At 39.9% G+C, this 19,003-nt stretch overlaps 1 protein-coding gene across 1 annotated transcript in view; it reads right to left on the reverse strand.

Annotated features, from left to right (window-relative positions):
• LOC146313893 (gamma-aminobutyric acid receptor subunit rho-2-like) overlaps positions 1-18,164 on the reverse strand; it is a 37,528-nt gene extending 19,364 nt beyond the window's left edge. Inside the window, exons 1-2 of the mRNA XM_084737137.1 lie at positions 17,843-18,164; positions 11,124-11,230 (exon numbers count right to left, since the gene is read on the reverse strand). Of these exons, the coding sequence (XP_084593263.1) occupies positions 11,124-11,230; positions 17,843-17,964 (229 nt within the window). The 5' untranslated portion in view covers positions 17,965-18,164. The remainder of the gene's footprint in view (positions 1-11,123; positions 11,231-17,842) is intronic.
• Between the last annotated feature and the right edge of the window lie 839 nt (positions 18,165-19,003).

The following is a 19,003-nucleotide window of genomic DNA, read 5'->3' on the forward strand; positions in this document are numbered from 1 at the left end:
AGGAACAGTTGCTCTGTACATTAGAGACTATTAAATTGATCAGCGACTATTTTAATCATCAATCATTTATCATTTTAGGTCTTTTTTTAAAGAAAAATTCTCTGATTGCAGCTTCTTAAATGTGAATATTTTCTGGTTTCTTTTCTCCTCTCTGACAGTAAATTGAATATCTTTGAGTTGAGGACAAAACAAGACATTTGAGGACATCATCTTGAGCTTAGAGCACACAGACTATTTCAGGCCCACTGACTCATCTCAGTTTGTTTTTAAATCACATTATAGTGCAGCTTTGGAACCAAAAGAACAAGAAGATCCCAAAGTATATTACTGTATGTCCAAATGTCATCTGCAACCATAATGTAACGTAACGTAACATTGTCCTCACCACAAAACAGAGAATATTGAAGCTGGTGTCAAACACACGTACACACACCCTGAACAGTGCATACACCACAAACAAGCTACAGTGAATGTGTAGCTGATGCATTAGCTGTTTGGGACAAATGAACACAGACTGCAAAAACACTCCATCTGCAAAATCTGTGCAAATTAAATGAGCTAAAAAATTGCTTTGCCTGCTATAATTTGTTTTTTGGCCACTTGAGGGCAACAGAAACAACTTGTGAACAAAACATCGACATTAACTTTAAGATGATGTGTTGAACTTCATCAAACAGTTACACATCCAGCAGCTACAGCAACATTATCATTGTTTTGGGGTCATGTTTCTTAACACCTGATTTCCAACATTCACTCTCTTTTTGCTCTGTTTTTGGTCTCCACCAACTCCACAGTAAATGGCTCCACTATACTCACCAGAACTGAAAACAATTACATTTTGTGACATGTTTTGGGTAGTTTTTCATCTTGTTAAGTTTCTAAAGTTGTTTTCATCTTGTCGTGTTGGTAATTTTCTATTTTTTTTTTTTTTTGGTCTTGTTGTTTTTGTCTTGTTACATCTTTTCCGTTGTTTTCATCTTATTTTTTCATCTCGTTACATCTTTTACTTCTCTTCTACTTCTCTCTCTCTTCTCTATCTTGTTTTCATCTTGCTATGTCTTTTGCGTATTCTTTTTCCTTGTTACAGCTTTTACACCATTTTTGTCTTTCGTCTTGCAAAATCATTTTTTGACTCATGTCTTTCATGTAGTTTTCATGTTGTTATGTCTTTTAACTCATTTTGTTTGTTTTGTGCAAATAAAATGAGTTGAATGAATGTGACAACTTCCTACGCCTGCAATAACAGTTTTTTTTTTTGGACCATTTAGGGACAACAGAAACAAGCTGTAAACACAACATCAACATCATTTTTTAAGCTGATACGTTGAACTTCATCAAACAGTTACTCATTACACATCCAGGAGGTGTAGATCAACATGATCATTGTTTTGATGTTGCATTTCTAACCACCTGATGAATCTAAGTCCAATATTAGCTCCCTTTTTGCTCTGTTTTTGGTCTCAACCAACTCCAACTCCAGGGAAATGGGTCCACTATGTTCATTAGAGCTGAAAACAGTTGCCTGCTATGGCTGGAAATAAGACTTTGAGAGCTGTGAGAGTGAACTTGAACGGTAAAGGTGAGGACAGCTAAACAACTAGCTAAAACTCACTATAATTCTCCATAAAGCTGAGAGGAGCTGCAGATTCAGCTGATAATTCTCTGTAGCTTTGTCACTATTATGAGCCACCCTCCTCACATTTGATATGAAAATATTGGTTATTGCCACCTTAATGTTTCTACCAGTTTTCTTTAAGAGGTTTTATGGTGTGTTTCATACTGTTATTTGTCTGTGATGAAGAATATACCAAAAAAAATAAGAAATTCAAAGATGTTATTTAATAGAAACATGACATCAGTTTGGATGCAGTCACTGTCCGTGTCAGCAGCTCATCTTGTCACACACAAGCCTAAAATAACAACATGGGGTATCCTGCTGAGCTATGATGAATAACTGTTGTTACGTCTTGTTTGGCTGACTGATCGAGAGGATTATACTTAAGGCCAGTTTGGGATTTCCAGTGATACGTAAGCGTATCCTCGTAGCCTTACCATTAACAGCAAAACAAATTCACGCACCCTTCTGTCGTGTGTGTATTAAAGTCACATTGACTGCTGTAGTATTGTTAATCTGAGCAGCAGCGAGGGTGCCAGCCTTACATAACTGGTGGCACAGCAAAGCTGTTACCTGGAAGGGGGGGATATTAACTCGTGCCCAGTTCCAGCTGTCAGCAGAGTGTCCTCCCCGCTCTTACTCACACCATATGCCACGCATCACGTGCCAGACTCAGCAACGCCTGAGCCACTGCTGACATGTTGCCTCAGTGGATGCAACACCAGACACCTGCTGAGAAAAAAAATCCAGAACCAGCGATGCTTTCGGAGCCGTGATTTCGCTCAACTCTCTCTGCAGCTGGGTCACAGGAGGCCGCAGCCAGAATCTGTCCAGAGGAGGGATGTAGCCGTGGATGTTCCCCAAATTACAGGGTATGACAGCCTGTTTTCTGTGCTTCAGTGTTCAAAATGTTGGCTACAGATTGAGGCTGGAGAAGTGAGGTTTGTGTGTGTGTTCAGGCGGGACATTCAGGCACAGATGAAATGTCCTGCGTGTGGTTTTGCCAGAAGATTTCCTTTTGCTATTTTGAGCTGACAGCATCAGCAAATTATTCCACGTCACTGATTATCAGATGAGACCCATGAATGCGTCATAGCGATGCTCCACTTCATACGTCCCGTTGGCCCTCGTAGCCCTCAGTAGCACTTCCGTGTGGGCTGTTTTGGAATCGGGCAAGAGGCCAGAGAGTGCCAGCCAATGTTCTCCCCCTGACCTTACAGCCCTGAATAAAACGCTGAGTATCACCATCACAAGGGAGCAGACAAAATACCTCAAAGTTAAAATGCACAACAGCCTGTTGGGCACACACAGCCAGCACAACAGGCATACTGATAGTTTTATGCTTCTGTTTTTCTGAGAGCTCCACTAAACCCCAATGGCTTAATTTTCTTGCTCTTTAAATGGAATTATCGTCAAAGTGAAAACAAAAGCACATAATCCATATGCATTCACGACATGACAGAAAAGCAAACATTTTATTAGCTTCGTGTGGGGATTCATCCAGCTACTGAATTTTTTATCAGGCTAATTATTCGAGTCACTGTTTATAGGGACTTTTCATTCCTCCCTGTGGATAAAATTTCATAATGTCTCTAATTAAGAAAGTTACACTTGTAGGCTACATAATGATCATTAATCTAAGAAATACAGGATGTCGGTGCTGTGGAGGGACTTTTATTTTGATGTGGACCAGCAGATGTTCAACCAAATTAAAGTCTTAAGCCTGAAATGAGGCAATAGGGGAATATTTCACTTGTGGAGGCAGTTCCCGGAGTTTTTGCAGGTACTTTTTGAGATGTGTGAGCTCTCCCCCTTGTCTTTACTGCTTTATGCTAATCTAATGGAACTTTGTGTTCCTGAGCTGCATCCAGCAAAAAGAAAAAAAAAAGTAAGTAAAAAAAAGTTCCCCCAAGCAGGGATGGATTAAACCATTAGGGACGCCTGAGGGAAAAAAAAGAGTTGTGGGCCCCTTGTTTCTGCTGTTCTCTTTGCATTGATTGTGAAGTGCTTATTATGTACAGCAGCATCAGTACAATTTTCCCAGAGACACCAAGCAGTGCTGTAATGCTGGAATACTGCTTGTGTTGATTAATTAGGGGTAATTTGATCTGATAGTTTATATAGAATGTAATATAAATAATATGATATATAAATAATAAAATGAAAATTAAGATGAAACCTTGTTCTAGGGCCCGTTTACTAGACTAGAAAATTTAAGCTTATTACTTGTGTCGATACTGTGATGTAGTGGCTCGTATTCTCAAGTAATTTGCACTTGCACTTTGCACTCAAATGACCACAAACCAACTTGTACCCAGTAAACCCGGGACTTTCTGGGGCCTCTTGAGATCTGGAGTCTCAGCCTGCTTTGTCCAACCACTAATGCTGCCTCACACCCAACTGGGTGACAATTTCTGGCAGGGGGGAAACACTTTTCTGCACTTTTGATATCCCCCCTGTGGTCATACATTTTTTTTTAATCCCCAGTGGGGATACGTGTTATTGCTGCTTCTGGTCACACTCAGTAAATTAAATGCATTTCCAAAGCCCACCAGTAGATGCTGGAAGATGATAAGCCATATTAGCTACTATAAAAATAAAGTTATGGATCTTTCTGTGTGGACAGAGTCACCAGTGGATCGAACTCTCATGTTAAAGTGTCAAATGATGACTGCGCCTCACACTTGGAAATAACATAATAAATCCAGTTACATAATTGTCCCTGCCATTGTCAAGTAAATGTCAAAATAAACAATAAGCATTAGCTTAATATTGATGTTAGCTGGATATAAAAGGAAATACTGGTATGAAACTGCAACAAAGTATTTTTGTGTCAAAAAATGCACAGAAAAATTCCAGATATGCCTATATTGTAACCATTAAATTTGTATTTATGGTCAACGTCTTCCCATTAAAAATCCAACATCTAGGAAAGATCTGTACTCAGAGTACATGCCAAAGTGTGACAGCTTGATCCAGGATGTTGCAGAGCAGGTCTCTGTAAGATGTAGGCACAATAGTCTCTGCTTTCCCATTGCTTCAGTCCCATTTTGCCCATTTCATTTTCCTGACCCAACATTATCCAGGAGCAGCCTTAAGTTCCAGCTGTAGCATGCTCCTCCTCACCACTCACTTCCATCTGAAAAAAGACAACAACCAAAACCTGTGCTCCCCATAGCTGGAAATTCTGCAGCAGTCTGTAGCAACATTTTTGTGTTAATTTGCTATTTTTCTGCCTTCATTGCTGAATCATGTGTTACCTATGACAGAAATACACTCATCAGCATTGGCAAATGAAGTGTTGGGATTGCATTAAGTGCAGTTGACCTCGAGACAATCATTGCCCATGGCATTGCCGGACCATCCAGCCAGACCAGCCGGACTGATCACCGCTGTGGGTGGTGCAACCGCCCGAGGAAGAGAAAGAAGAGAGCTGGGATACGAGTTGAGCAAACCCAGCTTGGACCTGAGGCTATTCCACTACCCAGGCTGCTCTTGGCTAATGTCAGCTTGCAGGAAAATAAAATGGATGAAATAAGACTCGGGCTATCTCAGCAATGAGAAATCAGAGACTGCTGTGCCCACATCTTACAAAGACCTGCTCTACTTTATCCTGGATCAAAGTGTTGCAAGCTGACAGAACACAAGACCCTAACAGGACAGGGGGAGGAGAACTCTGTGTTTACATCGACGCTGCTTTGTGTTCAAACACAGTTACTGAACAAGGATTCCAAGATGTCTCACTTTTTATGTGAAGATGTCGGCCATATTATCATCAACATCTTATTGCTGCTGTTCATTCTGATGTTCTTTCAACCTGATGCAAAAAAAAGACCTACAGAATTTTTCCTAGCCATATACATGTATACACAGAAATAAGGGTTCCAAAAGGGTTGCTGAAATTCTTGAAGAACTCAAGGGTTGATCAAGGGTTCTTGGTAGAATCACATTGGTGGGTTCTAGAGAAATCCCTTGGAATATTACAAGGTACTACATTACAAGATTCTCAGAAAAAGGCCCTCACTCACTCTTGGAATTCAGAAAGGTTCTCAGTAGAACCCCCTTGGTAGGTTCTAGATAAAACCCTTGGGACAGAAAAAGATTACTGATAAAAATCCCTGGGTGGGTTCTAGATTGAACCCTTAGAATACAAAAAGGTTCCCAGTAAAGCCCCCACCTAGGTGTGTTTTTGATAATACCTTTGAAGGGTTCTCTGTAGAACATCCTGAGTGTGTTTCAGGTAATGTCCATGGCTGGGTTGGGTTCTAGATTAAACTCTTGGAATATAAAAAGGTTCTTGGTAGAACCCCCCAGGTGTCTTCTTGATAAAACCCATATGGAATATCAAAAGGTTCTTGAACGAACCCTCTAGGTGGATTCTTGTTGGCATCCTTAGAAGGAGAAAAGGTTCTGGATAGAAACTCCAGAGAGAGTTCTGGGTGGAAGCGTTTAATGGTTCTCTGTTGAACCTAACCTAGGGGGATCTGGGTGCTAGGTTCTAGTTATAACCTTTTATGCTGGGTTCTATGTAGAACTAACAGGAACCATAAAGGGTTCTCCTATAAACTGAAGAGTGTATAGATATAAATAACTGTGTATATTATGTTTTTCTGTTGTATTCCATTATGTGTGTGTAGCATGAAGGGGCTACAACTCTGACACATTAATGATCCTGAATTCCTTGAAATGATCTGTTTAGAATGTAATTCATTGTTTGTCAGATAGTTCCTGTAAATAACTCTCTCTGAAACCACAAAATGTCATTTTTACATTTTTGTATGTGCATAGAATAACGAACCAAGATACAGTATGTAAATGATTTAGCTTCAGAGGTGTCGGTAAGTATTTCTGACAGAGCCAGGCTGACTGTTTCTACCTGCATCCAGTCTTTATGTATGGAGTTTCTGATGAAGGTTCTTCTGAGCCGGTAGCTTTAAAGACATCACTATTTCAGAAAGATGTGAATAAATAGAACAAGGCCTCTTCACCAGCGGTGGACAAACAGATCAATGAGGACAAACTGAAATGAAGCAACATCAGCTTTGAAGTTTTACTCCCCAGCCTGGGACAATGAACAACCTTGACAATATTTGTAAGCCATTTCTTTTATTTTAAAGCTACTACAAGCAGTTGTTAGCTAGTCATGAAATGGAATAAATGTAATACAAAGGCCTTTATATGACCTACATGAGCAAACAAAAACATCAGAGAGAAGATTGGCTCTTTCCATATAGTGATTCTTAATGTCTGCCACCGGGTCAAATTCTCCTTGAAATCTTATAAAACGAGCCTGTGTTTATATTTTCACCAGGCAGTTACAGTGAGTAGTATGTTAGCCAATTGAAAGGAGGAAGGAGAGTTTTATTCACATAATTTGATTTTTGGTGTTATATTTTGTGGTTATGGCAGAGGTTATGTCCACAGGGGCCTCCAAAACCAACACAATATCAAAGTTCCTTGTAGTAGCTTTAAGCTAGAGACTGCTCTGTTCAGCAGCATGGTGGGATTCTAGTAGGTGGGAGGCAGCGGCCTGAAGTGTGTGACACAGGTTGTTAGTAGGATGGAAGTTAGCTGGGGGCCTCCGCAGCAGAAATTCAAAATACACAACATCAATGTGCAACCGCTCGCTGTCTGAGAGCACCTTTAGGCTGCCTGAATGAGAGGGAGAGGAATGGGACCACGAGCAGGAAACAACAAACAATTCTCCTGGTGAGGTGCGCTACACTCTGTTTACCTCAGGTTTTACTTTTGAGATAAAACTATTCAAATGTTTATCTGGAACATGCAAATCATAATAGATAAGAATAATAAAGTCAGTGACCTGACTCCATAATTTCAATAACATGTTGCTAACAAATCACTGATTGCACTGACTGGAATTGTATGTTTTATTGCTTATTAATTCACTTCTATATGGAAAATGATAATTTATTATCATTATAGACCCTTGGGGGGGCACAGGGGGCCAACGTCAGTGTTTACAGGGCAACTGGGTCAAGTATGATGATACTTTACCTTCTAAGTCATTATAAAATGCTTTATTGTGTGTTATGATTATTGTTGTAAAGCATTAGGAATATTATATTGTGCTGTCATAACAATAATTATACAGTTCTATAATGCATTGCCACTATTTTTATAATGCATTATAGACACAGGGGTCATAGAAAGTGTTTCCATTTCTTCTTTCAAAAGTTGCATAATCTGGCTTCAAGGGCTGCTGGCTACATTAACCTGTCCGTCACCCTCCTCACACAACACAGCTGATCCTGGAACATAAATTCATTTTGTAAATGACTCACCGAAAGCTTTTACAGACAGTCAGACAGCTCAGATTACAGCCGCACTTTGCAAGGAAGAATCTCACTTGTTCATTTACTCAGTCACGCTTTCACTGATTGAATTGTCCTTGTATCATTTCTACAGAGGTGTCTAGAATAGAAGAAGAGAAAAAACAGCCCATCATTCCACCTAATGATGCTGGACCGCCGCTCTCTTCGTGGATTAACAGTTACTGGCTCACTCTGGCTGGATGAGACGGGCTAAAGGAATCCATGTGAAAGGATGCATTAGGTGGAGGGTTCTTCACAATCCCATGGGTGAAACGAGGAGAAAACATGCTGCAGCTTTAATGCAAATGTGACTAATGCATGACAGGTCTATCCACCCGATCAGATGTTAAACCCAAAGGCAGACAGGGAGGAGGAGCTCCTGAAATAGATGTACCCAGGAAATCACAACTGGATGTGATGACAAATATTGCATCCAAACAAACAAACGTCTTTTTCTTCCCTTCAGCGTCCTGGATGTGTTTGATTTGTCGGGCCACAGTAGGGGACCGCCCAATGGGAGCAGTGCAGGTGCTCTAATTAGGATAACACAACCCTTATCAACATTCACAGCTCCACCTGCACGCCATTGATAATACACACCTCACCCACTGTTGCTCTCTGCAGCAGCAGCAGAAGAATCTCAACCTTGCAATTAACATTTCTATAAGATCTTTGTTCCTTGGAATCATAACAATGAGTTTATTGTGTACATGTGGACAATAACCTGCTCCACTGGCAGGATTTGTCTGATTATGACTCAGGAATTTTCTCAGTCCCTACACTGGCATCCCACTGGCACGTTACAGCGTTGTTCTCGGTATCGTTCCCCCAGCGAACGGGAAGCTGCCGTGTAAGAGGCTTTCATTAGTAACACTGCAGACGCTCCTTTTGAAGCCAGGAGGAACCACAGCAGCTGCTGCTGCTGCTGCACACACACACTTTCCCCTCAGCCAAATGAACGCGCGGCAGTCTCGCAGGCAGCAGCGGGGCGCTTACACAAGTCAGCTTTTGATGATGTTTGAATAAGAAGATCGAATTCTTCTTCTGCCACTGCAGAAAGCTGCCTGCAAACAAAAGCTGACAAATGCGAGACAAAAAAAAAGTGATCCTCAGTGGGATCCACGCTCCCATCTGTGGCTGCAACTGTAGTCCCAGAGGAGCATGAAATTCACTGTGGGACGTTTCATTTAGCTCTCCACCTCCTCCTGTGCTTAAACAGGGCCCGTTTATGCAAAACACCAGAGAACGGGATGCTTTAGTTCAACAAATAAGCTTCTTATTTTTAATTGCCTCCCCAAATCCCAGCAGCGGTGCCACTGTCCTGACATTCAAGGTGGAATGCAAGGACACACACAAAGGCCTTCAGCTGACATTTGCTTCGACCTGACACATGACTGATCAGTGCCACTGCTGCCTGGAAGATATGCGCAGGCAGAGCTGCCAGATAATGGCGTCAGAGGGACTTTGTGCAGGTTTTTGCAACTTATAATTAAATAATTACTGATAAATCAGCTGATTTCTTTCAAATTAATCAATTAATCATTTGAATCATTCAAAAATAATTATAAAATGTCAAAAAATAGTGACAAATGCTCATCACAATTTCCCTTCTCTTATCCAACCAACAGTCCAAAACCTAAAGACTCTTCATTTATTATCAGAAACTACTAAGAAAAGCAACAGTTTAAAGATTGTGTAAAGGAAGAACAGAGATTTTCTTCTAAACCAGACCTGGGCAAACTGTGGTCCGGGGGGCCAGATGTGGCCCACTGAAAGATTTCATGTGGCCCGCAAGGTCATGGAAATACCAGAAATTAATATTATCTAGTAAAGACAGTCAATATTATTTTCCTTACCAATAAACCGTTATCAGACTTTTATTTTGAAAGGCTCCAGTGGTGTGTTCATCTGTGAAACATAAAGTTTTGGACTTTGCCGACAAAATATTAGGCCACAATTCATCACATGAACACTTCTGATCATTCCATTATTAGAGATTTGGTGATCATTGGGCCCTTATATCATTTGTGTCTGGCCCACAGCAACCTGAGCAATTTCTCATGTGCTTCCCCAAGAAAAATAATTTCCCACCCCTGCTCTAGACTCATTACACATGTTGGAAAATAGTTGCTGAAAACATGTGAACCTGTAGTCCTGAGTAGTGGAGTTAGACCGTTAAACTGTTGTTCATGATTTATGTGTTCAGGACTTTTTGGGCGGACCTGAAACATGGCTCGGTAACGTGTCGGAGCCATGGTCCCCCAACACTATATAAGCCCTGCGAACTAACCCACTAACAACACTGGCTCCACCTCCCCTCGCAGTTCACTTCAGCTCACCTCAGTTCCAACAACCCAACACAGAATTAAAAAATACCATCCTGTCACCGTCCTCTGGCTCTGGTGGCTCAAACATGTCTGGACATGTCCAATAAAGCTGCTAGACAGAGCATCCATGTTTCAGGTAGTTTTCAGGTCGTAGTGGTGTTTGACACTGAGACAGTGGAGTGGACACATCCACAGCATTTCAGAGCAGAGAGGACTGCTCAGTTTTTCATGATTTTAAGACCTAATTTCATATACTTTTTGTAATCATTCAAATTTGGCTGGGTGGCTAATGATACATGTTCTTTGGTGTGACAAACTCAGAACACAGATTTATTGTTCCTTTACATGATCTTTAAGAAGCTGGAAACAGTAAATGTTATGTGTAAAAAAATGACTGAAACGATTAATTGATTATAAAAAAATAAATAGTAAGTAATAGAAAATAGTTGGCCACTAATTTTCTTTAGATTGACTAATCGATTAAATGATTAAATGTTGCAGCTTTATTCTACAAGGTGCTGTAGGATGACTTCTGCTCTCCTCTGTGTCACAATGTATTAATATATCTGCTTCCTTTAGCTCCACATTTCACCTATTCCTGTTGTCTTTAGGTTTAGTCGAGTGGAAGAGAAGACAGGTGGGAAAAAATAAACCTCTTCTGCTTTCACACTCAGCATGGTATCGACATTCACTTCACACTCAGGTTCAACAGAGGGTGAACCTGTTCTAATCCTGTTGGTGTGTGACATCACTCTTCTTTTAAGACAAACCAACAGTGGACAAAATTTCCCACCAACATGATCACTGATTGCAAGCAGTGACGTGTCTCCTCACGCTCACAGAGCTTACCGGCGAAGGCGGGCCTCATGGTGAAGTCGTGCTCGTCTATGCGCAGCAGGTGGCTGGTCTTCACCTTCCGAGTTTTGGTTCCATCCGCAACTTTCTTTGAGAGAGGACTGGTGACAGACAAGGAGACAGAGACGAGAGGATTTTAAAATGCTATTGCAGTTTGGTCTTAAATGATAAGGCTGCTGTTATTATATATTTTTATTAGTGTCAACAATGTGTTAGTCTGACACTCAGTACTTTCCAACTTCTCCATCCTATTGCCTGGATTTCATCTATTGCTAATGTTCTTAAAATCTGTGTTCTTTGGCAAATAAACATGACTGAATTTAATTTTATCATGGAGACATGATGTATTTAATTGGAACCATTTGGAAATGTTTCCTAAATCAGTTAGAGCTAGCTCTACAAAGAAGTAAAGAGAAATAATTATGTGACAGAAATAAATTGGTGCCATTTGCAAAAAGGTACTGGAAACATGGAGGATAATGATGCAGGCAGGTTATTGATATAAATAAGGAATAGGAGTGGTCCTAGAATGGATCCCTGCTTCCCTGTTTTAATGACCCTATCAGATGTCTATCCATTAATGTTAACAAATTGTTGCTGATTATGAATATAGTTATGTAACTAGTTACAAGTAATTCTAGTCAAACCATAGTCTAACACTTCTTGGGGTAAGACAAAAGCTTTAGATAAGTAAATATTATAGGAAATATTCCTGAAGCATATCTGTCATTATTTAAAGCACTGAAAGTAGCAATCTCTCTTCTTAACTATGGTTAAAGTTATTGAACTAAAAGATTTTGTTAGGGTAAGGAAAGACTGTCTTAATGTTAACTGTTGCTCAGTACTTTCCAACATTCCTGTCCTATTGTCTGGATTTCATCTATTGCTAATGTTCTTAAAATTTGTAGTTATTGGCAAATGAATGTTATTGAATTTGATTTTTATCATGGAGACATGATGTATTTAATTGAAACCATTTGGAAATATTTCTTAAAAATTTCTTAAATCTGTAAGAGCTAGCTCTACTCATAAATAAAGAGAAATTATGATGTGACAGAAATAAATAGGTATCATCTGCAAAAAAAAAGTACTGGAAACATGGAGGATAACGCTGCAGCCATTAATATTATTAATATAAATAAGGAATAGGAGTGGTCCTAGAATGGATCCCTGGGGGACCCCACATGTTATAATGACCCCAGCAGATGTTCATCCATTATTGTTAAACATCTGTTCTTGAAACTATTTACACACAATTCCAGTAAAATCATAGTGTAGCACTTTCATGGTAACATGTCCTGATTAACACTGTCAAATTCATATTTTCTGTTAATTTAAGCACTGAAAGCAGCTATTTCTGCTCTTAACTATGATTAAGGTTAATCAACTGTAAGACTTTGTTAGGGTAAGGAAATAATGTGGTTATAGTTATACAGGCAAATGTCAGTCGCAACTTTATGACAGAATGAAAATGCTTATCACTCACATGTCTATCCGCGATGCTGAGCTGTGAGTCTGTCCTCTCAAGAAGGACAGCATCAGTCATTCAGTGAGTAATCTAAAGTGAAAAAGCTCTCTAGTGTCCATTTCTATTATACCACAGCAAATGAGGAAGTCAGGTGGCATTATTATCAGGCTGGTATCACCGCAGTTCTTGAAATAGTCATGAAATCCATTCTATAGATCCATGAACATGGACACCAATACTCAATTCTCTTTTTTTCCCAACTATTTTCAGCAAAAGATTAGTGATTATTCATGGCAGAAGGATGGTGTATGTGGTATTTAGTCAAAATAAATCACAGTGTGTGTGTTCACAGTAATAAAGGATCATTCACACAGTGCAACAGTGTGGCTCATTGATGTGTTTTCAATAGTTTTTGGACAACAATGGAGCTCAATGACACAGAGGAATCAGTAGGCACATTCACTGTTGGTTTGGTTCTGTTCATGGGATTTGTTGAGAAACACATAACATAACCAGACTTATGCTTTATAATAAAGAGTGGAGAGAAGGTGAGGCAGGAACAAGCTACACAGCTGTCCTTGGCTACACAGGAGCCCCTAAATTACAAATGTGAAGCCCTCTGATATTTTTTGGGTGTACAGTTTTACTTGCAAACTTATGTTTGTTTTGCTCTGCTGCACTTTCTAAAGAAAAACAGGCTGCATTGAACAGGTTACCAGGTTGAATGAATTTCCTTCTTTATGTGATTTTAATTACAGATGACAGTTCTGCAAATGTCATTGACCATTTTAAAACTGATTGGTTTTGCAGTAAAACCTTGGACTAACCCTGAAGGGAGTCAAAACCTGCAATGAATTATCTATGAAAAGAGAGGAAAATTTGTTAATTGAAAAGCCAGATATTATACACTTTTACAGGCAAAGCAATTAGCTACAGGAAGTGAAATATTTCAGGAAGGATGATGAAAGATGCCATCCACCTTCTTAGCAAAATGACCAAAATGTATCCCCCTGGTTAACCTGCTACCCCGCCCTCTCCATCCACTAGTAGCAGAGACAGTGCAGGGGCAGAGGGGTTTAGTTAAATATGTTTGCTCTGTCTGACTCATGGATCCTTTATCTGACTGAGGTTTGTGACAGTTAGACTCTGTGGCCCCGACCATGGCTCTGAAGTATCATCAGTCCAGCTGTGTTGTGTTGATAAATCCATGGAGCTCCCCATGGTCCTGAAGGAGCAGATCGATTTATAAACGCACCTTTTTCCCCTCAGTAGTGCCCTTCTGTCAGTTTCATCTTGGATCAACTACAACACTCACATAGCTAGAAAAAAGACTATGGGTGCCTCATCTAATTTTCTCCAGAACACTGAGTAGGTTAGACTGATGTGCACTTCCAAAAAAACATACACTGTTCTCAATATAGGCTTGACTACAACATACGCATAACAGTAAAATGACATTTACCTTAAATGTTATTGGGACACAGCCTACCTGTGCAAGTTGACAGCTTAAAGACGGCACCATCTCTGTAAGTTCCCTTACAAACAAGAGGCTGTTTAGACTCTAATGTATATATGTAGCATTAGCTGCAGGCGTTACATTGTTTACTACACCGCTAACCTCCAATGATGGTGGCTGGTGTCATGGATACTTGTGCAAGTTGTGAGCTTTTTAGTTCTTTTAAACTTTTAATATGAACATTGATTACAATTAGACCAAACTAAACTAACTAAACATTTATTTCTCCATCAGATTTTTGAATGTGCCAGCTATGCCATAGATCTATAATATTCTCTAAACTACATCTAAATAATAAATGTGAGAATATATTTATTTATATTTCAGAGAGGAACTTCTAAGTTTCTGTAGGTGAACTTGTGTTCAGTCCTGGTTTCACATCTGGTGTCCCCCAGGGGTCAGTTTTGAGGCCCATTTTATTTTCTATGCAAACGCTTGTGAGGACAGATGATCAGTAATTAGAACATCATCTCCCATCATTTCTATGCTGATGACATCAGATATATTTTTCATTTAAACCTAATGAAACTTGTAAAGTTCATGTGTTTTAAATTCAATTAAGAAATCATTTCATGTAATTAAAAGCAGATAAAACTGAAGATGCTAACCTCCAACTAACAATAAGGCAACAATCCTCAACTTCTCATTCTAGTCTGCTTAATCGTGGTGTGATTTTTGACCAATCCGTGAGTTGTGGGATTTATATTAGGATACTGAGTCCAAGAAACATAAGCTACACTTTGGTCCGTTGTGTCAAGAAATGAAATGGAGATGCTTATACATATTTTTACCTCATCACTACTGAATTTCTCTTTTCATCAGCCTTGATAAATCCTCATTACACCGTCTACAAACCATCCAAAATGCTCCTGCTGGGCCCTAAACACAATCCAACAGATGGTCCCTTACTATGTCTATTTTAGCCTCTCTGCACTGGCTTCCTGTTAACTTTAGAATTCAAATTTAGGTGCTCATTTGTAGAGCCCTACATGGCCAGGCCTCCCCTCAGGGTTTTCTAAGTGTACCTCGGACATGTTTTAAGACTTTGGGAGATTGTTCTTTCCAGTCAGCAGCCCCTAAACTGTGGAATAGTTTCCCAGTAAGCTTGAGATCTTTGGAGTCTGTGGACTCTTTTCAAAACCAGTGAAAATTGTTCTATTTACAGGCTTTTGGGAAGCATGTGGTATTTTACTTTTCACTTGTGTCTTATGTCTGTTCCCTCTGTATATTTTGTCGGATGTTTTATCTTTGTTTTATTTATCTGATTCCTATTTGATTTTATTTCTTTGACTGTGAAACACTTCATGAATGCTGTTGGTGAAAGATGAATAAACTTTGCTTGGATTCCTGCTGTATACTCTGTAGAACAGAGTCACCTTCATGGTCAAAGTGACAAGTATCAACCTGCAGTCACAGAGGAGAGAGAGGATCACAGAGACACACTGCTGCCTGTGGGATTCCTGTAATATTTCTATAATCACACATGGGCGTGTGTGTTGGTTGGTGGTGTGTGGGAGGATAGTGCTCCCACTGGACCACTCCCCCTGTTAAAAATTAACAAGTCACGACCAGCTACGGAGAAAATAATGGAAAGATTAATCAGTAACAGAGCCCAACTGATACTGATTTTCTGGGGCTGATAACCATATTAAGGAGTAAAAACAAATTCTGATATCGATATATTGGCTGATTTACCAAGATTACGATGATCCCTCAAATGTGTTTATCAAATCCTTGTGACAAAGTTATGTGATGGAGGCAGGATGTTTTACAGTTTAACTATAAACTTTATCTTCCACAATGATATCAGGTCAGTGAACTGATAGTAGGGGTGCATGATGTGGATTTTTTTCAGCCGATACCGATAATTTTAAAAGTAGCTGCAACAGATAAGATAACCATTAATTTCTTTTTTGTGTGCTTTAAAAGTAAGTTGAAATAAACCGTAGTTCATGCACACCTGATGATAAAAAAAGATGTAGTGATGGATGATGCAATATTCCACAGCTCTGACTAAACCAGCTTTCTCACTCACATACAGGATATATACATAGACATATTTATATCAGAACCAGTCAAAGTTTGGACACAATTCATTTTTTCTATTTTTTTTTTTTTTTATAAGACATGGTTCAGATTGTACCAACAATGTGCAAAGCTGTCATCATGCAAAGGTGTCAAGAATCTGAAATACCAAGGAGAAAAAAAAAGTTTTGCACACTTGTAGGTTGACAGGTGTGTAGGAGAAGACCTTGGATTGATGGGTTGACAATAAAGAGCCAAAAGACTCTTCTTATCTCGCAATCGTTGACTTCAAGAGCAGAAGACAGTGTGTGAGAGTCTGTTTGCTTTTTAAGAATTCAAATATAAAACATATTTTACATTTTTTTTCTCACCACATAATTCCATATTTCATATTTTGATGTTTTAATCTACAGTGTAGAAAAAAAAATTGATTAAGAAGATGTGTCCAAACTTTTGACTGATAGAGAAAAACATATATTGCATGGCTCAAAAATATATTGTTGCATACATGTTGCCTTTAAAACACAACATCTCCATTGTTCTGTCAAGAAAAAAAAATCATTCATATCACATATCAGACATATTCACTGGGGTTGTACAATTAAACACAATCGCAATATAGCCAAGTGTATCCACATATCCAAATTGCAGAATCCTGCATTTTTTTCTGCAACAAATCAACATCATGATGATTTTTAATAATTTTCTTCAGTTAAAAAGGAAAATTTTGATGCAAAAATTATCATTCCCACTAATAAAATTGCATATTGCAATCGCAATTTCAGTCAAAATAATAACAAAATGGCTTTTTTATCATATTGTGCAGCTCTCATATCCTCATATAGATATGCAGACTGATATGGCTGTAGGTATTATCGGCCATGATTCTAATCAGTAATGACAAAGTACAGTCCTACTGCAGAACTCCTGTTTTAAAAAATTGAACAAAGTACTGCCTGCTGCTGGCAAAGGGATGATATCCAAGTGTTTTGCTACAGTAGCTATAAAACAGACGTGAAGCTGCTGCTGAGGAATGTTTGATCCTGTTTGGAGCTGACAGGACTGTGACAAAACCAGCCGCACAATAGGCTTAAAGAGAATCTCCCTTCTCAACTTCCTCCACTGTTCACTGAGTCTTTCTGTTTCTTCTTATCTTTTGCTGCTGTTGCCCTCAAAGCATCCTGCTATTCACCTGAAATAACATCTAACACCTCGAGGGATGGATTCTCTCTGCTGCTGGAGACACGCACAAGTTTTTACGCGCAGCAGGACAGCGGATCTGTGCCGGTTTGGTTCCCACAAATAACACCCCAAATAACAGCTGTGAGCGCGGTGTGAAGGGTCGCATCAGTTATCACAGCCTCCCAAAACGATTCAGACTGGAAACGGGCGATGGGAACATGGGTTTTGGCTGCGTGCGCACATTGCATGCAAATGTTGACATTCTGGGTGTTCTTGGAAATTAATTGGAGAGAAAACCGTCAGAAATCTTCCGCTTCTCTCTGCTGTTCGGTGTCAAACTGATACAAGTGTTAAACTGCTCTGTTGTGCGTACAGAGCTGTGCGTAAATGTGAGTTCTTAGAGGTACGCAGAAGGAAAGCAGCTGGATATGCGTCTTGTGATGCTATATAGGGTGCAACCCTCAGTTTCATCCAAATAAATTCAAATAAATGAAGGTAAAGAAAGATTGTTTCTGTACTTACGTCCCCGGTTTGTGTGTCTCCGCAGGCGCGGACCAGCGCTTTTTCCTGCTCTTGTGTTTCCTGCACTCCCCGATCAGGATGACACACAGCAGCAGGATCAGAAACCGAACGTATCCCGGCATGATGAGTTTAAAAGTCCCGCAGAGAGTCTGTCAGTGACGCCTGGGGTCCGCGTGCAGGACGCTGTGTGCGCGGTACCATCTTCCTGTCAGAGGCAGAGTGTGAGGAAGACTGCGAGGAGGAAGAGTGGTGAGGAGTCCAGGGACCGCGGTGAGCGGGAGACGGGATGCTGGAGTCTGATCAGCGCTCTGATTGGTCTTCAGACTCCAGAGGAGCTTTTTGTGGCTCAGGAGCGCGCGCAGCATCAGCACCACCACATGCAGCGCGCGCTGCAAAAAAAAGGAAACACGTCCCTCCTGACGACAGAGACACTGCTGAGAGAGACATGATAGTTTTTCCTCAGAAGAAAGAAATACGGAGAAAAAGAAAAAAGTGGGAACACAATGTCACACATGCTACTGCACAAAGAGGAGACAAAACCAGACAACATAATGAAATCAGTGTCAGATTTATATTATATCTACAGATTTGATATTATTACTGGAAAAAATGGTAAACTGGAAAAAGTGAAATAAATCCAACTCACTGAACACTCAGTGTTTATTGTGTTGATCATTTTTTACAGTGTAGGACAGAGTGAGGGCATCCTCTTAACTGACGTAAGACTTATTGGATGTCCACATCTGTCTCTCTCTCTCAGGGCTTCTCTTCATTAAAGACAGAGCCGTGTCCACATGTTTTTTGACTGTGGGGTGACCCACGAGGGGCACTGACTTATGCAGGGGTAGCTTGAAGTTCATGTGTATGTGTGTGCACCTGTGCTTAAAGGGATATTTTGGATTATTTGAAGTGAGACAGTATAAGAGTGTCAACTATTCCATGGTTTACAAAGGAGCTTATTTTTTTGTTCAATAAAGAAGGGCGCAGTACCCAGCAAGCAAAAGACACCTAATAGCGAAAGACACCCCCTAGGGCCTGCAACCTTTAATATCGAAAGAGTCATTTTTGGCCAGAAAAAGAAACAAAAAAATTTGTCTGGAGCAAATTAAATTTCCTCAGAGTCTTTTCTGGTTTTGAATGTGGCATCCATAACTAGCTTAG

Source organism: Lutjanus erythropterus, chromosome 15 (assembly GCF_056507025.1).
Source record: "Lutjanus erythropterus isolate fLutEry1 chromosome 15, fLutEry1.hap2, whole genome shotgun sequence".
Classification (NCBI taxonomy): domain Eukaryota; kingdom Metazoa; phylum Chordata; class Actinopteri; order Lutjaniformes; family Lutjanidae; genus Lutjanus; species Lutjanus erythropterus.